This window comes from Aythya marila (genome assembly GCF_965140915.1).
Source record: "Aythya marila genome assembly, chromosome: 1".
NCBI classification, from domain to species: Eukaryota; Metazoa; Chordata; class Aves; order Anseriformes; family Anatidae; genus Aythya; species Aythya marila.
The window spans coordinates 21,536,820-21,563,800 of NC_139042.1; the positions used below are offsets into that span (position 1 = coordinate 21,536,820).

At 42.5% G+C, this 26,981-nt stretch overlaps 1 protein-coding gene across 2 annotated transcripts in view; it reads right to left on the reverse strand.

Moving 5' to 3' along the window:
- LNX2 (ligand of numb-protein X 2) overlaps nt 1-26,981 on the reverse strand; it is a 59,324-nt gene that overhangs the window by 18,123 nt on the left and 14,220 nt on the right. The window contains exons 1-2 of one of the 2 annotated variants that reach the window (XM_082784437.1): nt 20,133-20,247; nt 7,885-8,382 (exon numbers count right to left, since the gene is read on the reverse strand). In XM_082784437.1, coding sequence (XP_082640563.1) covers nt 7,885-8,285 — 401 coding nt within the window. In that variant the 5' untranslated portion in view covers nt 8,286-8,382; nt 20,133-20,247. Of the gene's footprint in view, nt 1-7,884; nt 8,383-20,132; nt 20,248-26,981 lie in introns of those variants that run through there. The other variant, XM_082784436.1, reaches the window with a different exon arrangement.

A 26,981-nucleotide genomic window follows, 5' to 3' on the forward strand; every position in this document is an offset into this window, starting at 1 on the left:
ACAAATCTGAGCACCCCCTGAAGTCATCACCCTTGACCTTAGTACGCCAAGAAAGAAACACTGCATTTTCCTGGAATCACCTGGGGAAGGAAAGAGAGAGATGAGAAGTTTACCTACACTGCAATCCAGGTATTAAAATACTGAAAAATATTACAACCGACATTTGCACGAAAAGTTTAAAGTAATTAGCAGCTCTGCTCATGATCTCTTGAGTCTGCAGAGAGCCTTTCATTCTCCATCCTCCCTTTATTTCTTCCTGACTTCACATGGAAGGTCCAGTTTTTTTGCTTACCCCTCAAATAACAATCCACCATCAGGATTTCATTCTTCCCATTGTAAACTGATTTCCATCAGTTCATATTATTCTTAAGGCTGTTTCATGCCCTACAGTATTTGACATCCTCCTTATAGCTTCTGCTATTGGAGCTGCTGACCACAGAAGGATGCTCATACTGTAGCAGTGCCAAAAAAAAAAAAAAGGAACCACGTTCTTGAAAGGACTCCTTGTCTAGCATCTTGACAGATTGTTACACTCAAGAAATTTTTTGTTTGCAACAGGAGAAGAAATGTGTTAACAGAGTAAAAGGCGCCAAAAGTCTAATGATGCCCTAACTTGTTAAACTGGAATGCTTTGAGAATCACAACATGCTGATATTCCACGAGGGGGATTTGATAATTACATGGTTTGACTGTTTTGACATGAGGGATTTTGAAGAAATGCTAACAAAATTACTCAGCTCTAAAGAATTTTGATAAAAACACCTGTACAGATTTTGTGACCCCCTTAGCAGTTATACATACATAAAGTAAGACTGACATATATATATATAATAACAATCATGATATGTAAGTTTTGAAGAACGAAATAACCAAAATGTGCTGTGAAATGTGCCTGACGACATAAATTAGAGGCAATTCACATTATGAAATGACACATTTCAGAAATCACTTCTTGGAGCTTTCCCCAAGATGACGCGTTTTACACCTGCTAGTCATCTTTAAACTTCAGAAAGTGCAGGCAGGAAAGATGAAAATTACTTGAAAGGTGTTGCTTTGTGAAAAGGTTTATCTGATTTTAATGAAGGAACACAAATTTGCTTCTTGGGCTTGCTTCAGGCAATTATTACTATGTAAAATCTGGCAAAGAGAGACTGATCGGCCAAAAAAGGTTGAAAAAAACATAAAAAATCAGGCTGGTCTCAATTTAATCTGGTGAGACATATAGTTGCAGGTGAAACTCAGCAAGAATTTTTTATTGTTGACCATTTTGCAACACAAACCTCAAATCAAGAATCCCAAAAGGCCAAAAAAAAGGAAAGATGCAACCCCTCAAAGCAAATGCTTGGCTTCTACAGTACTTTAACTTGATGGGTTAGCCTCACACTCCTCCAAAGTCTTAGCATTGGCAACAGGAAAAAAAAAAAGAAAAAGAAATAATAAAGAAAAAACTCCAATACAACTCACTTTTTGAGCAACATGGGAAGGGGAAAGGCTTTTGCGGAGGAAACACCTTATTTACTGGGAGCTCTGACAAGGTTAGGCCAAAGCCACCCTGCGTTGCATGTCTTTGCTGTCCCTGAACTGCCCTGCTTCAGGTGTGGTGATTTTAGGCTAAGAAGTGAATGAATTGCTCAAAATTGATGCTGTCAGATGACAACGCTTCAATCCCACGGAGCCTGGAGGCTGCAGCCCAGCCTTGCTGGACTATTTCTGTGGATCAGACACTTCTTTATGCATCTTCTACCAAAACAAGGCCTGTGGATCACAGAGGAGCAGGTGTAGGTGGCAAAGCTCACCTTGCAAGCCTGTTTTGTTTGTCTATTTGTTTGTTTGTTGTTTTTTTAAGCTGTACCAAAACAGGACAGAACAAAACCCACCCTTGGCAGCGTCCTGTTTCTGTCAAAGCTTTCCAGTCCACAGACAGGTTCTCCCCCACCCTCGTTCACAGAGCACATTGCCCCATCATTGTTTGGCAGCTGATTAAAGCCGTCACGCGAAATATAAATAGGTTTGAGGTTTATTTTTGCCAGTGCTATTTCATTATCATTTCAAAGGCTAACATCGAGAAATGTAAACAACCTCCTGAGTGCACCTACATAGCTCAACGGGATCCCTTTAATGCAACGCTTGACAAGACAAAAATAAAAAATAAAATTAAAAAAAAATTAATTCTGGTAACAGATTCCTCTCTTCTGCCCCAAATGAATCAGTAACTAACAGGCTAAGACTTTCAGCCTGGTAGAGTGGAGCTGCACGGCCAGGAAGGAGCTGTCTGGTGGAGACATCAACTCACGGGATGCCAGTTCCTAGCTCTTTAAACATGATATTCCACCTGCTGAGCAGCAAAAGATGGTGTTGGTATTCAAGCACATTTATAAGATTTTTCATTTCCTCTTGCAACATAAAAATGTATTTATGGGCAGTAGGAAGGTATTACTCACAAACGGTGAAACCATACAGCAGCTGTAACAGATAGCAAGTGCCAATAAATCTCTAAAGGTGCACAACTTCACTAACACTGTTTTTACCAAATGCTCGGGATAAAGAGCATTTTTGACAAAATCCTGTAACAAGTTCTGTACACAGATGGACATCTTGGAATCAAAGCTAGCATCAAAGATTCTTTTTATAAGTAGAGGAATCCATTCTCTTACAACAAATGGCATAAAGAAGGACTTGAGACTGAAATGTCTCTCCCAGGAATGGCATTTCATATCTACCTACAAAGCCAGAATAACTTGGCTACAAGTGAGAAGAAAAGAAGGCACGTTTTTCTGAAACATGCAGAAGTTATTTCTTTCATGAACGCAGATGCCTGAGAGTTACAATGCTGAAACAACCAGCTAAAGGACCCAAGTGATGTAATTTATCAGGGAACTTTAAGGGTAGCTGTTCTTGGGATGTAAAATGAGCTTCTGCGTGTATGTGTAATTTTTATCCTCAACCTCACTAAATCCATACCAGATTGTTATTTGTTTATATACGTATTTTAAAGCAGCCAAGCCCGATGGTTTCTCATTTAAAAGCTGACTTCTTGGAACACCAGCAGCAATCCCTCTCTGCAGATAAAAAGAGCTTTCATACAAAATTAAGATGTAGTTTATAGTGTATTCCGTGGAATAACAGTAGGGGCTTGAAAAACACATTTGCTCACTGCCTACTGAAAAGAAAGATTTCATTGTAACTTGCGCCATCAGTTTCTGCCCAGTCTAGAGGTTTGATAAAAGCAAACACACCAAACAGCCTCAAACTAGTTGCACTAAATTGTTTTCCAAGTACGAGCCGAATTTAAGCAAAGATTGCAGAGAAGCAGCTGAAATGCCTGTGCTATCGCTCAAAAAAACTATGCCCGCAAAGTGACCTTAAACAGTAATTTTGGCAAGATTTACAGCTGCAATTCAGAGTAAAACATGTTGCCTCTTTGGAAAGCAAAGTGTTTGGGGTTTGTTGTTTCTTTTGCCAAGGGAGGAAAATAAAAGAAGAAAAAAATAAAGAAGCACTAGGAGTTAACTAGATTTGGGAACCAAGAGGATTTGGGGGGAAAAAAAAAAAAATCCATACACACAAGGAAGAAGGCTTTTGTTGCTTATTTGTTTCTCACATCTAATGATTCGAGGAGCCTACAAGGTGCCAGGGGGCTTTAGAGCAGAAACCAGCCCCAGACAGATCCTTCTCTTTTCCAGCAATGGAAAAAGTCCTTGGCAATACGGAGAAGCCCTGAATATGTTGTATACTTATGTATAAGAAAGGACAGCCCAAAAGAGGGTTAAATCCCGCAGATCCTCTTCAACTCTCTTGGTATTAAAAGCAGAAGTGTAGGGATAGTGCTTGTAGCTGGCATGAGAATGGGAGAAAGGAAAATAACCTAGAAGCACTATAATAAACACCAAAATAAGAGAGATTTCCAAGCTTCTGAATAAGTATTTGCATTTATACAATTAATTTGCCTGTAGGTCTTCTAAATCTAAACCTGTATATTAAGCATGCTAATTGACACACAGTGAGTAGCTCAAAAAATTCTTCATTTTCAGAAAATACAATCTTTTTTAAAGTTCAAATCTAGCCTTTCACAAAGTTGGCTTGAATGTTAACCTCAACATCAAAACATTTGGAAAAATGTCCCTATCCAAAATCACAACTTAAACTACCAGAATAGAACATAGGAGAAAATTGAAGCCTGACTCAAAAGGAATACATAAACATGATACTTAAGCCTCTTATTAAAAAGTCGTACAAATTTAGGAATATGGTTTTGTACAATGGAATTTGTTCAGGTCTGAATCATCTGTAAGAATTAACTGAATCAAAATCACACAGAAAAAGCCCTACTAATCTTCCCGGATTTTGTTCTGATAAATTGCCTTTGATATTTAGAAGTGGAATTGGCACCCACTTTACTAAACATTACCAAGTTTTCTATTTCAACTGACAGAGAAAAACAGTACAACCCAATATCATTATGCATTTTTTCCTTTAAGACATATTATATTCACTGTGTTCAACTTTGAAAGCCACGTTTCCCAAATGAACCTGACTAAACTGAAAGATCGATAAATCATTAATATTTTCTTTGAGCAACAAGGTACCATGAAATACAATTAGTGACCATGAAGCAATCACATTTGTGTCTCATGCCTCTTATTTCGAGAGTAGCTTGCAGTAACCTTGCACTCTGGGTTGCCTGGTGGATATTATGACATTTCTTCCAGCTTCTATGCTCAAAGGGAGCCAATTATAACAACACTGGAAAACCTGAGTGTGAATGTTTTTAAACTCCCGAAACTAACCAAACATGTTCCATTTCTTAGAAATGCAAACAAGTTATGTAAGTGCTTACTGAGACTCGTTTATATTAATCTATACTGAAAATTACAGTAGCACTGAATTTTATATCTCTTTCCTACATTTAATAATCAGTACCAGGATTTTGCTAGGTTCACTAATCCACACGAAATCAAATTCAAGCTACACAGTTAATGCCATCTTTTATGGCAGCAATGATAATTACTGGTGTTCAGCTGTTTGCAAATAAACTTAATTTAAAACTGAAAATCACCATGTACTCAAAATGCATATCCGCATCCCAAGACAAGAGAAGGAATTCAAGATGAGCAGCCTGCGACTGAAAGCTTTTTCCAGCTGACAAACAGGAAAAGCTCGCGATTCTGCTCACACAGATTTCATGATAATCTTGTGCATTAGGTAAATGAGTATTTCATATATACCTGAAGTGAGCATACATAGTGTTCCATGTACAAAGAAGTTATGTGTCCTTGCTGTAAATAGCCCTAATGTCACTCAAAGAGATGCCAATAAAGGAAAATGGACTGAAAAGGTGAGGGAAATGGCAGTGAGAAACTAGAAGATGAAGTAAACATGTAGCAGGGATCTTGCTCATGTTTTGGGTTTTATAAAAATCTATTCAGTTTAATATTGGGGTTATAAACCTAACAAACAGGTAGGTGGCTGTCTCCCCCACCTCCTTCCAAGTGATCGTACAGATCAGAAGTGATTTGCCTAGGGGAAATGAGCAAGAACCTAAGATGATACATGGAAACTGGGAAATTTAAAAAAGAAAAGAGAAAAGCGAGAAAAGAGAAAAAAAAAAAGAAGAAAGAAAGAAAAAAGAAAACAGAAAACAGAAAAAATAAAAAAGAAAAAGAAAAAGAAAGGGTGGGAGAAGGAACAAGAAAGGCTGCTCATCAATACCTGTACTTCCCTGACATGGACAGTGCACAGGGGTATGTCCTTGCTGTGGGTACAACAACCAGCAAAACCCAGGCAACTCCATGCTCACCACAGACTGCAGGGATGCTGCACGTCCTGCATGTCCGTGGTCCTCTCAGCTCCTGGAAGCATCTGGGGCTTAGAGCAAGATGGAAAAGGCTGTGCTGTAAAGATGCACCTGAATGAATTGTTTGAACAAGGCTGGACTGGACTGACATAGCTAATACTACCTGCATTTTGGGGAAAGAGTTAGGAAAGAAAACCTCTCCCGTGTGACACTGCAGCCACTGTTGTTTCTCCCTCTGGGCCTCTGATTTGAAGCCCGTGGAGATGGCTTGTTGGCCAAAGAGCAGACAAAGCTACCTACCAAGCAAGGCAATGTCTCACATGAAACAGGCAACTTCTGAAGCTCAGGGTGATTTAAAAATAGTAATAATAATAATTAAATAAAACAAAGAAGATAACAACAAAACCTGTGATGAAGTTCATGCAGAATGGAAACAAAAAGACCTCGTCTCAGCCTGGTGACTGAGAAGAGAAGGGTTAGAACATGCACCTTCTCCTTTTGCCAAGAGTCACCAGGCACTGTGCTTGTTTTTACAATCACTGCTGACAAATGCTCCCTCTCTGAGTTTTTTTTCTTTAGTGCATTTTGTGTATGTATGTTCAACAGATATGCACAATGCCTACTCTTCTGCGTTTGAAGCTTTTTTGCAGGGACAGGTATATATTTTTCTGAAACCTCTTTCTGCAAAATAAACACGGGTTTTCAAAGTTAAACACAATATGCGATCTGAATTGAAGGCACAAATAATGTTGAGTTGTGCACAGGAAATATTTTCTGATATCAGATGCAATTCACTTGAACAGAATCCTTTGAAAGCAGAGGCACTGCCTTTGAATACATTATTTCCTTCCCTACATAATTTTTCACTATTCTCCTCTTGTAATTTCTTAAATCTCTTACCGGTTTAAAAATGTGTTACTTGGTCTAGATGTGCATAATATTTTTTAGCCCTGACTCATGAGTTCCATTATGCTTTAGATTTAACATAAATGGTATGCCCAATGTCTATGGTATGTCACAGCTCATGTAATAAAATAATTTAAAAAAAACGATTTGCTTATAAAAATATCCTCTAAACTACAGAGAAAACAAAAGCAGTTAAGTGCACCCCTCAAAACAGGTTTCATGTTTGACCATGAGAAAAGCGACATGGCCTTCCACAGAAGGGTGAAACATCTTCATGTAGCAAAGTACCTCATGCAGTCAAGGGAGGCTTTCCTTTGTTGGAAGAAAGAAGAGCACTTGTCTACCCGTTTGAAATATTACTTTATCTGAATTTGACAAGCTTATTTCTCTTTTTCTATCATGTGCTCCTTTCAGTATTTAAGTGCTTTGAGTAGGAAGGCATAAAAGAGGAGAACTTTAAATCATTAATAGTTCAGAGTAAGTCTTCCCCACCAAAAAACCAAAATCCTAGAAAAAAAAGCATGGCATAAATACACAACATATAGTCAACCCGTGAACAGATTCTAAAAAAAATAAATCTTAAAACAACAACAGAAGGACAGGTCCTGCAGGAGTTTCAAGAGATACATTGTCCATTTGCCTATCTCAAGGCAGAATTAGTGCTGCCATAACTATTCCCGACAAAGGTTGGTCTAATGTGTTTGTGAACACTTCTGAAAGTGGAAAATACACAACCACCCCCAAGCAATCTATGCCAGTGCCAGACTGTTTTTGTTTTGTTTTGACCTAAAATCTGAACTAAATTTCCTTTGTTCCTATTGCACCGTTTCCTTCCTCTTTGCAGGCGTGGCTTGCATTTCTCTCATTCCCCCCCTTGCCTCCTCCCTGTATTTATTTTCTCTTACCTTAAATAACCCCATTTTCTTTCACCTTTACAAGACCTCCACTGACTTGCATTGTCCTCTCCATGTGTTCCCCACCATTCTCACAGTGTGACGTCCAGACCTGGATCCAGTACTCTGGCTGTGCTCGCTTATGAGCTGCTCATTTCCTAAACTGCTCTACTGTAAATTTCAAAGCCATCACGACCCCTCTTCCCCCTCTCCCCCCAGTTTATGTTTCTCTATGAATCAGTCTAAGTGTGTAAGTATTCGTCTACCAACGCCATCATCTGCATGGCTCACCTGTTTTTGAGGTGTGCCGCCAGGTCACATCGCTGCATGACCTCCTGACATACCGACGAGAAGGGGCACAGAACAAATAGCTTGTCTAACAGTTTATGAACAAGGATGCTGGACTTTTTGCAGAGTTTAAAGTGGAGTCTTTTTCGATCCAGCGGGCAGAAATCCTTCTCCTGCAGGAAGTTCCTTAGGCACTTGTAGCAGAAAGTGTGTCCGCAGGGAGTGTCCAATGGCTGCAACAAGGGCTGAAGGCAAATGTGGCAGACCAAGTCGTCATCCACTTCGTTCTGGTAGTTGTACAGGTGGTTCTCCCTCGTCCAGTGCTGCTGGCCGCACTCGAAGCACAAGGGGTTCAAGGAGGCATTCTGCTCCACCGAAGCCATCTCTTCACCTGTAGTCCCCATGGTGCAGCTAGGAACGCGGAGTGCTCCTCCTCCTCCTCCTCATAGGATGGGTTTGCTCTGAAAAGGGGGCTTCCCTTCTTCAGTCAAGCGTCACTTTCTGCAGCAAATAAAGAAATAAAAATCATTAATACCGAATGAAGTACGAAAGTTCCTGTCAGACCTATTGACTTGTTCGGGGTTTACCAAAACCCACTAAGGAACAGCAGTTAGATCAAGAGAACATTTTTGGTTTCTGTACATTTGCTGTGGAAAAGAGCAATGAGAAAATACACCCGTGTGATTCGTCTTACAACAAACATTTTACAGCTCTGTGCCAGCTGCTCCACTGCATAGCTTTCACCTGCAAGAGGAGCAGCTTGTTGAGAGTAAGGACATCACGTTATGCAATGTCACACCAGATGCATGCCATCAGCGTCTAGCACAAAACCACTCCACTGAGGAACACTGGTTATATGACCAAGTAATTAAATGTGTTCTTTAATATGCGATTATGATTTTATTCAGCAATCTGGTCCTACCCTTCCTTTCGGATTTTGTGTATTAATGTCAAATATTACACATTAAAGGTCTCAATATTTTGTACTAAACGTAACAGAAGTGGTTGTTTACCCTGTTACTTCCATATATTGAGTATATGCCACCACTTACCTTCGGGTTCTCTCTGTGGATTCATTCCTACACAGCTAAGAGGGGCTGATTCTATGCAGCATGACACATTCGATTTAGTACAGATGCCAGAAGTAAAAACACGGAATAAACTGATTATATGAAGTAAGTGGTTCCAAGCAACTAACCTGTTTTGCTTTGTATCTAACAAAATTCAAATTACAACATACTCAACGAGACAATAATCACATCAGTCAAAGGACCGTAGATCTGTCACTGTGGAATTTATTTTTTTAAACTTTAAAAGTTGTTAAACTTTGCCTTGAAATAGCTCCATGGTCAGGAAACTGTACAACCATCAGTCTACAGTTTGAGAAGCTTTACCCCTCCCAACCTTATTTATTCTTCTCTCTTACACAAAATCACATCGCTTGAATCTTGTAACAGGATGATTTAGAAAACAAAACAAGCTTTCTCACATTTTTAAGAGTCCTGCTAATTAGTTAGTTTCAGCAAATGTTCTCAATCACAAATAAAAATCAAATTTGAGCAATCCCTATTTTGTGCCTGAATTCTTTATTACAGCCAAGCAACACTCACGAGAGACTGGCTGTATTCTAACAGAGTAATCGCAAGCTTACAGTGAAATGAAAACTGCTAGCTTTCTAGCAGCACAAGCCCATCATCTTTATCTTTAGCTGCTGAAACGTAGTCATAACCACATCCCCAAATTCATGCGGAACACATGCGTTTTGCTATGTTGTACATTTTAGGAGAATTCCTGTTTTAGTTTTTGCCCCTTAACCTCACACAGCCAAGCACAAGACTTAGAGCACATTTTGCAAGGATTATTATATCCTTTGACGCAAAAAGGATTAAATAGTAATTTGTAATCCAGGATTCTATTCTGCTGTGGAAATTGATGCTCTTCATTGCCCTGCCTTGTAGCAGATAATGTGCACCTTCTGGAAAGGATTTCAGGAGGGAATAGCACAGCAGTTCTTTGTTACTGGAGACTAAGAATGCAAAATGAGACCCCAAAAGAGATTACTCAAAACCAGTCTTAAACGCATATTCAAAGATTGGAAAGCAGATAAGGAGCCCAGCACATAGTGCTCTCATGCACAAACTGCAGCTCTCCACTGCATGTTGGGGCTCCCAGATAAGCACTGAAGGAAGGCGACCCACCTAATGGCTCTTTATGAGATGCAAAATAAACCAGCTTGGTGTTCTAGGAAAGCATTTCAATTGATCTGTGATTTTACCAAATGGTTTTGCCCCTTGGAGCATTAGGCAAGCCAGCACAGCCAGCCAGCATGTGCTGCCTGATGCTCTGCATGTCAGCGGCACCGGCGGCATGACCAGTGTGCAGAAGGGGCTCAGAAAGCTGGTGTTAAAGGTGTGTTGTCCATACATGTGGACAACGATGTGTGTTATGTGTCCAAACTGCCCCTACTGCTGATGAAGAACAGGACTCCTCCTTCTAAGTAACCAAGATGACAAGAAAGGAGCAAGTCCTACATCAGTGAGACTACAGAAATGGCCCGGGGCCATCCTGTGCATTTCAGTTGCGGACCCCTTAGCGCTGTGAATTCACAGAACCACAGAAAGGTTTGGGTTGGAAGGGAACTTAAAGCCCACCCAGTTCCAACCCCTGCCACGGGCAGGGACACCTCCCACCACACCAGGTTGCCCAAAGCCCCATCCAGCCTGGCCTTGAGCACTTCCAGGGATGGGGCATCCACAGCTTCTCTGGGCAGCCTGTGCCAGGGCCTCACCACCCTCAAGTAAAGAATTTCTTCCTAATGTCTAATCTAAACCTACCCTCTCTTAGGAACAGTTCCTTCAAAAGGAACAGGCTTCCAGCACTTCTGTCCCGTGAAGTCACCTGTGGGATACCTGCTGTGGTTAAAGATACCAGCACCAGGTTTTTGAGAGGCTGTAATGAAATCATTATGTGTGCTAAACTTTTAAAATGGTTACTATAGATTGTGAACAAAAAGTAAAACAAGAAAAGTTATTGAGACAACTGGCTTTCACCATCACATTTTCGATGTGCCCGCTGGCAGTCGGGCTGTGGATGCTCTGCTGGGGGGGTGGCAGCCTGGGCCGTGGGCAGGCGTGCTCCACCAGACCTATTTCTGTGGCTGCTGATGTTGCCTCTAGCTGCTTCCCAGAGCCACTGTTGCCAGCGATCAATAACGATCATATGAGCTAACCTGAGCCCTTTTTCTGCAGCTCATGATCCGAGAGCCCTTCCACCACCTCTCTGTGGGCAGAGCTGTGGTGGTGGCGGTGCCCTGCCAGAAGGGAATGCCAGACAGATGGCTGTGTCTTTGACCTGTGGGACTATGCAAAACGAATGTCTGTTCGTGGCTCGAACACACCCTGCTTGTGTGCAGGACTGCTTCTTCTCTACTGGCAGAGCATCTCACGAAAGAAAGACCTGTGCTTTTGGTCCTCCCCTCCTGGGAACTCCTGCTCGCCTCTGGATCTCACAGGGTATTTTCCCTTCTCTTCCCCACAACAGTTCAAACATTGCAGCACAGCTCACTGCCAGAAAGTCCATTACAACTTAGGGATTCAAAAAACAAACAAACATACATACATACGCACGCAGAGCACCGAAAACCAAAAAACCCTGGGGAATTCTTCACCCCAGCACCGCTGCCTGCTTCCCGTGCTGCTGCTGGTTGCATTTCGGACAAGCATATTCAATAACAGAAAAAATATTCACTGGGATTTGTATCGATTGTACACCACAGCTGCCTAATTATCTGTTCCAAGACTTTTCAGGGGCTGTTCCCAGTGCAAAATACCAATCAGTTTACCAAGCCTACACACACGGTATTTATGGTTTGAGAGACAACAGGGATAGCAAGCAGGGTCTAAACTTCCCCCACGTAGAAGCAACGTACCCCTGAAATACACAATACCAGAGCATTGCCGTTTATAACACAGTGCTTCATCCCTCTTCATACATCCCTTATACTGTTTATCTCTCATATCATGGCAGATTGTCAGCTCCACAGGACGGTATCAGCTCAGGAAAGCTATGAATGGGAAAAATAGTCTGAATTAAAATAATAATAAAAAAGAAAGGAGGGTAAAAGAGCCAGCCAGGACTGGTTTTCAAGTCATGTAATTCCCTAGAACAGAATTCACCTGGGACTTCATTACGACAGCAGAACAGTGCAGGTGGTGCCCTGCTCTCAGTTTTAAATCACAATTCATTTGGGAACTGGACGAGACTGGACATCCAACTGTGCTTTTTTTTTTTTTTTATTTATGTATTTTTTATGCAGAGCATGCATGACAGCTACTTCAGACTGAAGGGAGCAGCCTGATTCATAGGCTTCCTCTAGGTCTGATTTATTGGCTCAACTAACATTCTTTGGAGAAATTTCACAAAGTTTTCCAAAAGCATACGGTGGCCATTTCAAGGCCACCGTGCACTGGCTGGTTCTTCTTATCCGGGAGGGCTCAAAATTTTGCTACTTGCTGACAGCACAGGGATGCCCTGGCATATCCCCTTCTTATTCCCTGTAGTGGAAAGGGGTGGAAAGAAGTTCCATGTATAATGACTGCTATGAAATATGACCCTGAACTCGTAGAATCATAGAAAAAATAAGGTTGGACAAGACCTCCAAGATCACCTGCTCCAACCATCCCCTACCACCAGTGTCACCCACTAACCCATGTCCCCAAGCACCACGTCCAACCTCTCCTTGAACACCCCCAGGGACGGTGACTCCACCACCTCCCTGGGCAACCCGTCCCAGTGCCTGACTGCTCTTTCTGAGCAGAAATGTCTCCTCATTGCCAACCTGAACCTCCCCTGGTGCAACTTGAGGCTATTCCCTCTAGTCCCAACACCTCAAGACGACACCCTTTCCTCTCCTGGGACATTTATTCCTGGTAGGAGATGTAGGTCCCGCATCCCGAGGCCCAACCACACCCTGACGTTTCCATTTCCCCTCACTTTTACCCTCAGCCCCCTCACGACAGAGGATGGGGGCCGCCACTCCCCACTCCCCTCCCACTTTGCCACCCTCTTCTCCTCATAACCCCTCTGCTTTAGAAAGTCCCCTGCTTTAGAGACTCCTTCTGTTACAAATAAGGACCTGAAGCATGGGGTGAAACAAGTGACTTCCCAAAAATCTTCTGGAGAGTCTGGTGTGGGGCAAGAGGGAAGTATGCTGTGTTGATTCCACGTTTCTTACATATGGGCAACCTCTAGCACAAATCTGCCTTGAGTCCCATAGGTTTTATTTCTTCCACAGCTGCACTCTTTGTTCTCATTTTCATCCTCCCCACCATGACACACTAATGGGGAAGGATCCAGATGTCCCCATCCCCATCCCCGTCCCCCTCCCCATAACCCCAGGGGCTGCAGCTGGGGCAGCACCTGGAGCTGACTGGGGCAGACCCCCAAAACGTGCCCCTTTTTTGAGTTTTGCTGAGTTTGGGCCCATTTGCTCTCAGCCCTACAGGGCTGCCCTCCGGTTCTGCTTTCTGCTGGAAGCTGCTGTCTGGCTACAGGTGCCTAATTAGCCAGGTGCTAATGAAGTGCATGCAAATGCCCATTTGACCCCAGCACAGGCAGTGGAAGGGGTGAAGGGGTTCAGGGCTGTGCAGAGCTCTCAGTTGGCTCTGACAGCAGTGAAGGGACAAAGGCAGTGTCTGGGTGCTCCTGGTAGAGCCTCCCCACGGCCTCTATCCCAACTGGTTGCTTCTTCCTCCTGCACCCACGGGCTTCTGGACCAGGCACATCCAAGGGGGACACGGGTGCTTGGGCTGCTTTCTGAAGTCACCCATGTAACTGAGTCTGGATGCTCATGCATGGCTGAATCTGGAAGATTTTAACTTAAATTAAAGAGGTGGGATGGGAGAGCTCTGCACGCCCTGTGGATGGCCATGCTCACACCCATCGCTCCCCATGGATGGATGTGGTCCTCCAGAGCCTTCTGCCTGGAGGCCACCGTTCTCTGCAACCTTGGCCACAGCGAGGTCCCTGCTGGCCACGAGGCCACTGCTCCTGCAGGAGCCTCCTCTGGGAACCTCAAGCTGCGTGCTGAATGATGATCAAGAGGCATGAGAGGTCTATTGCTTTATTGTGCTTAGAAACTGAGAATCAGGATAAGCAGAATCAGAAGAGGAACAAGAATTATAAATGACTATATTTTCTTGGCAGAACTTTTTGAAAAGTAAAAACAGGTTATATGAATGACTGAAAAGGGAAAAGCTTTAAAAAAAATTATGAAGCTTTTTCGAAATATCCTGAAAATGAAATAGTGAGTTATAACTTTTCTAGAAAAACACTTAATGTGCGCTAAATGTTACCAGCCTAAGATTTACTGGCAGCTTCAGATGAACCCTGGCAAGCGTCTAGAAGCTATCTGAAATTATCTTTTTATTGTGCTCTTAGACACGTCCTTAGAAAGCCAAACTGTCACTTTGGCCTTACCTGGAATGCCAAACATTGTTGGACCAGATGAATTTACTGGAGATTTGTTCTTTTTTGCCTGTGCTGCCAGAATAACATTAAAAATTCAAGGTGTTTTTTTTTAATAGAAGAATCCCCAGGCCAGCCATGAGCAAACTCAGACCAGTAGTGGAGGGCATGCGACTACGTCAATGAGGAAGGCAGTCTGAGATGTTGGTGGAGAAGCTGGGGGAACAACACACACTGAACATGGTCAAAGAATGGAACTGAGCTGCTGCAAGATGGTACAGTCTATCTCTGATTTCCTTTACAGGGAGGAAAAGACAATTCATCACAGAATCACAGGGTTGTAGGGGTTGGAAGGGACCTCCAGAGATCATCAGATCCAACCCCCCTGCCAAAGCAGGTTCCCTAGAGCAGGTTGCTCAGGTAGGCGTCCAGACAGGCCTTGAATATCTCCAGAGAAGGAGACTCCACAACCTCCCTGGGCAGCCTGTCCCAGTGCTCCGTCACCCTCACCACGAAGAATTTCTTTTGTGTGTTGGTGCGGAACTTCCTGGGCTCCATCTTGTGGCCATTACCCCTTGTCCTGTCCCCACAAACCACTGAAAAGAGGTTGGCCAAATCCCTCTGTTTCCCACACTTCAGGTATTTGTAAACATTACTAAGATCCCTTCTCAGTCTTCTTTTCTCAAGGCTGAACTCATCCTCTTCTGGCCACTCAGATTTGTATTTACAAGACAATGCCTAATTGCTCCTATGTACCCATCAGTAACTGAACAGTAGCATGATCGTCACCCTGGATTTCAGGGAAGGTTTTCTTAATTTCTGAATGTTGCAGGATTTCTGAAGTCTGTTCTCAATCTTGCACTACATCCCGATTTCCATGGCACCCCAGCTGGAGAAGACCTCTTGTTTTCTAAATTCCCCTTGTTCAAACGCTAGGGTTGCGAACATCATCTCTTAGCAGCCAGGAGTGGATAAACACAAGCCACAGGAGAGGGAAACTAGACAGTGGTCACATTCATGGCTTAAAACCACATCATAACATGAAAAATTAGTCCTTTGTTCCCAGTCCAGCATCCTTCACAGGAATTACAGCATCAGGCTGATGATTCAGAACTGTTTTCAAAGCAGACCATAGTTCGAGTGGACTAACACAAGATAGCAGCAGCTCTGTAATAAAAAATACGAGGAGAATAAATAGCTGGCATGCAGTACTAGAGGGGAAAAATGTTATCCCACGTCTTCCAATAAGCGTGACCTAGCTCATTAGATACAATCTGTGTTTTAATATTAAAGCCATACAGCAAACAAGTGGAGCAGAACCAGCAACTTGCACTGAATGCATAACATCCATGTTAATGATCCAGATGTCTGAGGGCTTCGCTGTCGTCCAGTACAAAAAACCCAACTCGATTCCAGCGCAGGTCTGTGAGAAAGTAGTGCTGCTTGACTCTTGCTTGTTTGAAAACACAAACAAAACTGAATGTTATGATGTCAAAAGATGACATCTGGTAGCTCAAAGTCACAGAAAAAAATAAAAAACAACAGAGAGATGGCATGCGTACAGGAATTAGACTAGGATGGATTTCTCTTAATGCATCAGCAAGACTTTCACTGAATCCCAATTATATTTCCTCTGCGTTTGAAGGCATCCAGCAGAATGAGTGGAATTTTTGTATTCAAGCTGAATACAGTTGTGCCTGAACACAACTGAACCATTCGGCAGCACTGGGCTAAGAGCAAACCCATCTCCTTGCAGATTTTCCACCCCTCTGCTTGGTTTTTGTCCCACGCACAGGGGCAATGCCCACGCAGCCAAAGCGCTCGCACCACACCAGCTGCCGGCACGGCCCCACCGAGAACGAAGCCCTGCTTAAATCTGGCGAAGAAGGACTATTTGGGAAAACGAAGCTGCCTGCAAGTTGGGCTCCCTGCGTTTCCACAGCAACAGGGACGATGGGCTTTAATTACGGCAGCCACTTTCGGCAGGGGTGTCTCTCTGCAGGGCACCTGCTGCATGCGTTCGTGGGCGAAACGCCTCTGCCAAAGCAGGGAAGCCAGCACAGGACACCCATGCAGTGTCCTCAGACTGAGGAGATTTCAGGGATCCAAGCATCAATCTCAGCATCGAATGAAAAGATGTAAAGGAAGGCGAAACCGTGCACGATGGGATGTGCAGGACCATCTTTAGACAGAACATGGATGATGCCCATCTCCCAAAACCACGACTCCAAAAAAACAGGGAACCCTGACACCAGCGGACCGTGGGACGAAATGGGAGGAAGCGGCTCTGCAAGATTAAGGAAGGAGCCAGAAGGTTTGTGCTCAAAGCAGGCGAAGATCATCCAGCAGCCATTTTCTACAGCACAAATGGAATGGTTTCTATTTTGAGAGCGGGAGATTAAAATAGCTTTAGTTTAGTCAAATCAGTCTCAAACGAGACAGGGAGGATGAGGATTGTAACCATATGAAAAATCAATTCTTTATAGAAAATACAGGGCTACATCAGATAAATCACCTCAAAATAGATGAAAAAGAGACAAGAACATGAATCTTTAATGAAGACACATCTACACATCAAAAAAATACAGAGATTAAACTTTGAATATTCATACTGAAAAAAAGGAGCTCTGAAAAAGGAACGGAGTGAAAGGCACAAATCAAGCTACAGGAGAGCAAATCCTGTGTTTCCTGATGGTCAGGAAAAGGGGCTTTGGAAGCCCTCAGAAGGAAATGGGAATTGAGTTTGCTTCTTCCCTTGCCAGCAGGGACAGCCACTGGCAGCCTTGGGCACAAGGATTTGCTCTTCTCTGCTCCTGGGTCGCACACCAGCCGTGGGCAACACAGGTTTGAAGCTTGTAGGCCTGATCCTGCACAAAACCTCCTCCAAGCTCCTACATACATCCTTTTTGGGGTTTCACAGCAGTGGAAAATAAACAAAGAGAAGCGAAGTGGAATGAAAGTGAGAATAACGCATGCTTACCTGTGGTAGAGCTAAAGACAGATATCCTTCCCAGCACGAAGAGCATAGCAAAAGCAGTATTTCATTACCACTGCTGTAACAGGTGGGCTTTTTCATCCAGTGGGAGTGAAAAAAAAATACCTCAACAGTCAGAAATTAACTGCAAGCAGTCAATAAGTGAGGATTTCTTCTCACTTACGGAGCAGAGGAGAAAGGCAAGAAAGAGCAGAACATGTGCTTACCCAACATGGTTATTTTCTGCAGTGCAATCTGTCCAGCAGCCCTTGACATATGTGCCACCCTTTCTGTTTGGAGAGATGGAGGCAGCAGAAAGCTGTCGATCAAGATGCTAAACCTTCTGTAAAGCCCTCCCCTGCGCTCTTTGCCCTGAAATGAGGGCTTCCATGGATGAACAGAAAACACTTAACTAGATTAAACATAGCTGGTTCCTGGCTACGCACAGATACAGTTTGATTTGATTAATATAAATTTTAAGGAGCTGAGGCAATTCAAAGAACATAAAGAAGGATGAGGTGAGCCATGTTCCCTTTCCCTGCTTATCTGTACAGCAAGCCCCAATCACTATGGGTGTGAACGGAGGAAAATCAAGGAGACAGCAACGCTCTTGGACTATTCTCAGAACAGCTTTGATGACAAAGAAAAGCTAGGGGTGGATGGGAGGAAAGAAGGATAAAAGAGCTTTTGGGATAGTTAAATCACAGGGCTATCTATTTTCGGGGAGGCAAAGCTCTTCCTTCAGGGGTATGCCATCTTATTTGACATGCCACATCTGATGTCCCCCGTCAACCACAACACCATGATGCTCCCAAGCAGCCCTTTAAGCCAAGCAAATAAATAAAAAATGAAGGTGTGCCCTTCTGAACGAGAGAAAAAGAATTTCTCTCAAAACGAGTTTTTCCTCAGAGGGAGAGCCAAGGGCTCCTGCCCACATGGCGGCGCGTGCCAAAGGGCCTCCAGGAGCCCACAGAGCCCTTTGGATGGCCAACAATGAGGAGAAGCAACCCACAGGTCCCTGAGAAAGCTCAGAGGATGGTCTGGACAGCAGGGCCGGGGCTGAGGCCTCCACCTGCCAAGCAGAGCCCCCACACTCCAGCCGCATTGCTTGGAAAGCCACGGCAATCACCAAAACCGGCCTGCCCGGCCTCCAGACGGCCCTCATGCTCCCTAATAACAGGAAACAGAAATCACCACACCAGGACGGGGGCAGCTCTTCAAAACAGAAGGAAAATGAATCCATCTTCTGAAGTCGGCAGTCAAAACAGCATTTATCTCAAGCTCCCTGCCTAGGCACAATTAGCCTGAGCCAGCTTCGCAGCTCAACTTACCCTCCTGCTCTCCTATATTTATTCAAAACACCCCCGTGTTGCTTTATAGGACATCTGTCTGTCAGAAAAATAAAAAACAAAAACCCTCCCATCAAGATCTTCTGCTTAAGCTCTCTAGATGTACACGTATCATACCTTAGACACAGACTCTGTGCAGAGATACTGAAAACAAATGGCTCCATGCATAATCAGGATTTACATAACAACAGCAAGTTACATGTAGAAGTTGTAGTCTCAAACATTACCTTGAACAAAAAAAGTAAATCATTTACATATTTTGTATGTAAACAGCTCTTTGCATACACAGTGTGCCAGAACCTGATCTGGGGCCTTCAGATGGGGCTCGGGGAGGGAAGTGGCTGTGGAGCTATGTGAAGTCAAGGCTGGTTATACAAATAAACTTGACAAAGTATATGGAAGAAAAGACAACACTGCATTTGTTTTTTAGTTAAACTGTGAGAGTTGTATATCCTCCACTTCAGTCCTTGTAATTCCACAGCCACAAGGACAGACTGGAGATAGCATTTGTTGAATGAAAACAAATCCCGAAACAACCACATTTTTTCCTAAAGCACTTCCATTGTCTCTAACCATGTTTGCAGGATGTTTATTTCAATTATTTTTCATATTATCTTGGCTGCCTGCATGTTAAATATATATGCACACACAAACATGTATATGTATAAATGGATTTTCAGCACTGATCAAATAGAGAGCCTTTTACAGTGCATTTATGCATCTGCCTGAGGTGCAGTTTGGCTGCTGCAGCATCTCCCCTGAATCCTGTTACAGTGTTCTTGGAAAGAAACTACTTCGGCAGAACTGTCAAAATCCAGTCGTTTAAGATTCAAGTGAAAACATCAGCAAAGATGCATAGTATTAGCACCACATAGCAATGAGTGGTATGAGTGACAGGGGCTAAATATTAAGCAATCATCTTCTACCTCCCCCTTACAAAATGAAAAACGTGGAGGAGTAAGCGCTGAACTGCTGTTAAAGCATTTCTGCTCACTTCCTTGGTAGGCTCATTCTTTGTTTAAACAAAAAAAAAATAGGATTCTTAAAGGCAGACAGATCAAAATCATTACCGTCTAAAACAGTAATACAAATTATAATAAAATCAAAGGAAAAAATGACACTAAAGACACGTAATAGGTGGCACCTATGCAAAACCCCAAACTGGTAGCCACATGCAGAAATTAGGGATTTATATACACAAAGAAATAAACGAGAAGACAGTTGTCCAATAGAAGTACAAGGGCTCCGAGAAGGGTGCTCATCCTACAAGCAAAGAGGGGAAGGGTCAAGAGGAGTCTGGTGGGGTTGGGATGTATCACAGGACAGGTTTCCAACCACAACCCTTGTCCAGCAAACAAAACCTAAGTCGTTAAAAAGCAAAGGCCTAGAATTATGAAAGAAAAATACACTTAGTTTTTTGTAGACTTAATAATTAATTTGCAAAACATATAGAAGGCACTTACTTCAGTCGGTAACTCTGGTTCACCACATTTTGGGAAGAGAAGGGTAAAGGAGCGACACGCTCAAAAGCCCCAACAGGTTGGATGCTCCAAAGCCTAACTTCAGGCACCAGTTTTCTGTGTCCGTGGTCAAAATGGCTCCAGCAAGAGAGGCTGACAGAAGCATGCTACCTTGGGAAGGAGCCAACCTTCTTCTCCTCCTCCTCCTCCTCCTTCTCCTCGTCACTGCCCAATCTCTTCTCAGCACGCTGAAATTTCACATTTGAGATTCTGTGGGGGATGATACAGTTTTCCCTTCCTCATTTATCCTATCTATTCAACCCTTAAGAACTAGCTCTTAAACTACCAGCCTCACTTTGAAGGATATTACTTCATTAGCATTGCTTTTGGAAAAAGGTCTTTAAGAGACAGACAATTCAGCCTCAGGAGTACCTAGCCTCTTTGCATTCCCTAACCACAGTGCTCATTTTCCAAGCCAAGCACTTCTCAACAAGTTAGGTTAGGCTCACAGAAATAAAAAATTCAGACTCTCAGGTATTTTCATATTATTTTTTTTGTTACTCCCAGCCCATGCTAAATGTTTTCACGTATTTTATGCCAGACACTTAGATGAAACGTTTTGTAAACTTTGTAAACCCTTTTTTTGAATTGCTACATCATCCAAGAAACCCTAACAGGCAAAGCTCCTTGTATACTAGTATCTGTAGAAATGAACCCAGAAGAGAATGCTGTCTCCGTGACGTAAAGACCAACATCCACATGGGAGATCTCTAACCCTTTTCATAAAAAAAGAGCAGTCCTGTGTATCAAGACAATGAGACCCTAGAAATGCCACATACCATCCAGCCCTGATGTAGACACCAGCCTACTCCTCTTAAAAGAAAAAACAGTGGTAGCAGCTCTGTTAATAATGTCAGGTTAGCTTAATAAAACAGAATAAGCAGGTGATGGAGTATTTGGAAATACTCTGAAGCATTGGAACAGGCTGCCCAGCAGTGTCCTCATCCCCAGAGGTATTTAAGAAATGTGTGGACATGGCACTAAGGGACATGATTTAGTGATAGGACTTGCTGATGGTTGGACTTCATGATCCTGATGTTTCCCTGATTCAGTGAAAATAACAAAATTCCAGGCTTTTGTGCTCCTGTGAGCAACAGGGGACTACATAAGGCTGGGAACTAGTCAGAATTTCACCCACAAAATACGAGTTCCTAAAATCCAGGTCTTGTCAGAAAGGACTCCAACTTGCTACCAGGTTCAGAGCAGTCTCGTGCCTCACAGAAATAGTCCAGTGGGTCAGAAGGACTCAACCCCAGATCACCTTCACCTATCAGTCACCAACAAGACAAGGAGTAACTAGAAAATGAGTGAGCACTTCATCCTGAGACAGGTCCTCTATTAAGCTTGTAATAAGAGAAGTATAAGGGAATACACATCAGAGATCTGCTCTATAGTTTCCATATTGACACAGTTAGGGGTCAGAAAAATACCTCCCATTTCTGTAAACAGCTGTTTAGTATTAAAAAAAAAAAAAAAAAAAAAAAAAAAAAGCAACCTTGATTTTCACATGCTTTGGGAGTTAAAAAGTTAAGCATTTAAATTTAAATGTAATGAACCCAAAAGTGGGCATATAAGATAATTAAAAGCCCTTTCTGCCCCTTTTATGTGCAGCTTGACAACCAGAAGTGCAGTCAAGAACATGATGAGATTTTCATTCAAAAGAGACATCTTACTGTAAAAGCAGCACTCAGCCACAGACAACACTGCTTCTTATTATCAGTCATGTGGGATGAGAAGAGAGAGACAAGAAATAAATTCCAAGGCAACTAGGCTGCCTCCAGGTATTGAATGCTGCTGCTGCAAAAAAAAAATACATAAGGGTCCTGAAGAGGCCATCCAGCTGAAAAATTTTAACATGGAAAAGGTAAAATCCTAGAAGTTACCCTAGAAACCTACTACAATAATGTAGCATGCTTTGGCTCAGGGAAGTAATCTGCATACATTTCCCTTTATGAACTTCAGAACTGGAAATATGTGAAATGGGATCTACTGCTTGTCCATACAAACTGGTTTAACCGAACATGAAATTTTCGCTAAGTTTAAAGCCCGAGCTGATATTTCCTTTGTTCTTGGAGCATGTTCTGTTGCTTTGGCTTCAGTCAATGCTTAGTATCAGAAATAAGCAGAAGTAAATCTGAACCTTCAAGGGTTTACAAAGAGTCTTGCATTTTTCACCAATTAAGGTAAAATAAATCACTGCAACTTTCCCATATGCTAACAAAAGATGGATTTTTTTAATTTTTTTTTTTTTTTAATGCTTGGTTTGGAGAAGAGCACTCCTGCTGGGATGCCAGCTAGCTGGAGACACACCTTCTCCACTGCCCTCCCTACTCCTTTAGGATGTGGGAATGCAAACAGGGATATCCTTTGCTCCAACACACTCCCATTTAGCTGCAAACTGGGGGGTCAAAGCATACAATGAACTACTGTGTGTACAACATTACACACAGTTAATTCAAAACACCTATACACTATAGCTCTTAACCTTCATTTTTCCTATCAACACATTCTGCAAGTAAGCAGAATTAATAATAAAAAAACTGCATGAATGATCTTTTGTTTCTTGTTTTATATTTAAAAGTACCTTGAAGCTTTTTGTTTTAAAAAAGTCTTTACCAGGGGGACCCGTTTCTCAAAGTTTGCACTGCACAAAGCACAATGAAACCAGGAGTCCTCGCTGTAAGGCGGGGTTATAAGGCTAGCTGGAAGTTTAACGGGGTTTCTAGGATTTCTATGGGAAAGTCTCACGGATAACTGTACAACTATAACCACATATGTATCCTAGGAGACCAAAGAGCTTTCGTATTTAAGAGCTTATTTCCCAGCCACGCTCTCAATACCCATCTCATGCATTTATAGCCGATACAAACAGCTGTGAGAAAGGAAGGAGTTGCTTTAATTTCAGCCAGAACATGCACTGACCTTTGCTTGCATCAGCACAAACAGTTCATTTTATTTCACTGCTACATCTTTGTCACCTTCAGACTGAAAGGATGTCATAAATCCCTTGTAATTCATGAAATGTGCTTTTAAACTTGGATCTTACAACTGAGCAAAGCTCAAATTCTTAAATCTTTAAGAAGACAATTAATATATGCACATGTAAATCACCAAAAAGCACCCTAGTACAAGTCAAATTTAGACTCCTGACCACAGCCTTTTTGCAAAACATCACCCTGTTAAACACAACATTTCAGAGAAACATCCCATTTAGGAAAGATAAATGTAAAAATAAATAAATAAACAAATAAATGGAAAGCATGAAACAGTTAATTCGAGACAGACTCACTTTACACTTTGGCTTAGAGAAGCCTACACACTCGAAACGGGCTGAATTCAGAGTATTTCCTGCGTTTCTCGTTTGTAATTCTCGCCAGAGGGGTCTAGCCTGCAATTAAGCCCTCTGGAGAAGAGCATCTTCCAGAAGGCAGAGCCTGGAAACACCCAGGTACGATTAATTCCTCGCCAGCCCCCGGCCAGCAGGGAGGCAGCCGGCACTGAGGATCTGTCACAAAACCTTTGGCAGCCCCTCTCCCTCCTCGCTTTTTCTTACCCTTTGTGCTCCCGAATTTGGAGGAGGAGAGGAGGGAGGCCAGCATACCTGCACAGGGCACGGAGACCACGCTGCTGTTCTCACGGAGGAGGAGGAGGAGGGTAGCACATGACGACAGAGAACTTCAAGGAAAAAGGTTGTCAGCAGGCTGGTGGACCCAAATGAATTCGCCAGCGGGCAATCAAAAGGAGGACCGGCCCCTTACAACCGCTGGAGCATCTCTTGCAGGGTTTGCTTTACTTACAGCAGGGAATCCATCTGCTCGCCTCCCCTCACGTGAATAGCTGGGGCCGGAGCAGCAGCCAGCATAAAAGATCCGCAGGCGTTCTCTTACGCCGTGTCCTTTTCAAATACCAACCCTAACATTAAAATTAACTGCAGGCTGAAATGTCGTCAGCAATTTCTCCCGAATGCATAATGAAACAGGGCTACTATATCTGGCGCCTTACTTTTTTTTTTTTTTTTTTTTTTAAGCACTCCCGGAGAGCATGTGTGGGTATCACACACACAGGAATAGTTCCAATAACTCCACGCATAGAGCAGAGCAGCTTTACGGCACACGCAGGGCATTTCAAGCCCCTGTCACGCTGTCCCTGTGCTGCAAACCGTATGCAAAGCCTGCTCCAGACACGGCGTTTCCAGGAAAAAACAGCAAACTGGATTATATAATGTTATTTCCTATCTCCTCCTCCCGAAGAAAATTGTGTTACAAGAAAATAAAATTTGAAGTGAAAGTTTTAAAATGTTTCCCAAACCAAGCACACTTGAACAATTTTCAGTTTCTGTGGGTTTATAATTCAGTATCTCGGTACTAGATGGGTGTTTGGTGCAGAAAGGGCATATCTTGAATTATTCTGCTTTTGTCCAACTAAATAAATAAATCTATTTTTCTTTTTTCTTTCAAAGTAATTTCCCTGTTGTTTTCTTTTTTTTTTTTTTTTTTTTTTTTGAATGGTAGATGTAATGAATATTTGCAGACCCACAAAGTACAAACCACTGTGCTCCACAGTGGCCACTACTTCTATAAAATCCAGGATGCTGGGCTTCAGTAACCCCATTTTCAAGTTGAATACCTAAATATTACTATCCCATTTTACTGTACCTAATAGAAATGCCATGCAGCCGTCTACTGCCACCTAAATATGGTAACTGCCACATCCCTCACGGAAATGTCCCCTTCCTTCACTTATATTGTTCCATCAAGTGGGGAAAAAAAAGCCCTAAACTTACAAACGAGATAAAAATTAGCAGCAGAGGAGCGTGCTCCAGATGAGAAGGGTTCAGCTCGATGCCTCAATGGACGCTTCAGAAGACTTCAGGGTGGCTTTATACCATCCTCTGTCTGAGAAAGCACGATTACAAAGCAAATTGCATTTTGAAACCGTACCGAAACTGCTTTTCTCAACTCTTTTTTGGCTTGAAGTGGTCTTAAATAAATGAAGGTAGATAAACAGCATAAAGAAGACCGATGGTTTTTTGGTTCATGGGGAAGAGCTGCACGGTCTAGAGGAGACAGCAGCCCCAGTGGAGCCACCAGCCCCATGGAATAACTTGTCAATAACCCGTCAGATGAGAAGCGAGGGCCATCCTGCTCCTTCCTGTAAGATAAAACCTGCAGTGGTATTTCAAAGACCCAGGGAGTGCTACAGAAACTTTACACATCTGTTCGAGACGTTTACAGCGGCACTTAAGTGACAGCCTCGCTGGTATTTACACCAGGCTAGGGGGTTTTGTTTGGTTTTGGGCATTTGACAGGAACACGCTATCTCATCCAGGAACCAATATAAATTAATCCTGGCAAAAGCATTCAGTTGTTAGCACACCTTCTCGGGGCTTCCTTTAGCACGCAAGTGTCATTAACTAAAAAACCCAACAGCCATGTCTGTAAGTGATTGCTATGATTTTTATTTTTTTTCTAGGATTTTTAGGACAGAGTTTATGGATCTTATCCATACTGTGAAACAGTCCAGCAAAACTTTGCACAGCAATGCGAGTAAAACCAGGGTCCTCACCTCCATCAAGCTACATGGACATCCTGGTTTTGAGCCCCAAAATTGCTTTCCAAAGCCACGAAATCAAAAGAGCTGGATGGTTTAGGGGAACACGTCCTCTCTGAGCAATGAGCCTACTCCCTTCATCGACACAAAGTTTATCTCATGGACTCTGTAGACCTAGCAGTGCTTTGCAGTCAGGAAAATTCAGATTTTAAGATTTGATTTCAAGCAAGCATGTAACGTGATCACAGCATTTAACGTCCCAATGAGCAGCTAATGAGATTTTATTAAAACAAACAAACAAAACCACCCGTATTATACTACCCTCAATAAAGAAATAGCTATTTCCTAAGAAAGAGGTAAACAACTTTGACCCTCATTAAAAAGTTGAGAAATGTCCACACCATCACTAAAATATAATTAATACGCATCCTTTAGAAGAGTCCAAAGGAGCAATTTAATTAACCACCCGCTGATTTCATAAATGACAAGAACACAGAAAGGTAATGGCACCTTATAATTGAAAAAGTCCCGTTGATTTAGCTAAGCAATTGTACTGCTCTGTGTGGTGCATAAATATGAGGAAAAATGCTCTCAACTCTTTACATTCTAACTTTGTGAGGTGTGAGGGAAGAAGACAATGAGCGTGATACAGTCACAATATATTCCACTTATTTAATGCCTTTACCTAAGAACCTCAATGTCAGCGGTAACTATTAAGGTTTTAACCTTTACGAACTCTTCTGATGGGCTTTTTTTCCCTCAGCTTACATATGGAAATAATGAGCTCACCTGAAGTTATTTGCTCGTGGTACTTGTCTCATCCTACATGAGGAAGAAACGCCAAAATACCCCCATCCCTGATTTGAAACCACCAGCCCATGCTCTCTTCAAGAGCACAGAAGAGCAGGAGGGTGGAAAGAACAAACAAACCAGTTTTATTGCTACGCCACTTCAAACAAAATATTGCCTGATGCAGGGATTTAGTTTATATCTGTGGTTCTCCTACTTTTATACAATGGGATCCTCCTTAAGCCCCGTGAAATATTTCTGCTGAGGATCTTGTAAACTCATTTTGCAATTTCTCAACATTTTCCTTCAGGTGGGAAAAGCTTCCTTTCAACTGTTACATCCTTCATTAAGGCTGCAGAAAAGCAGCTTTTATCATGCTAGGAAAATAAGGCAAGAAAATACGTGAAAGGCCTTTTCTCTTTTTTTATTGGACTTTTCAGGGATGAAACTGAA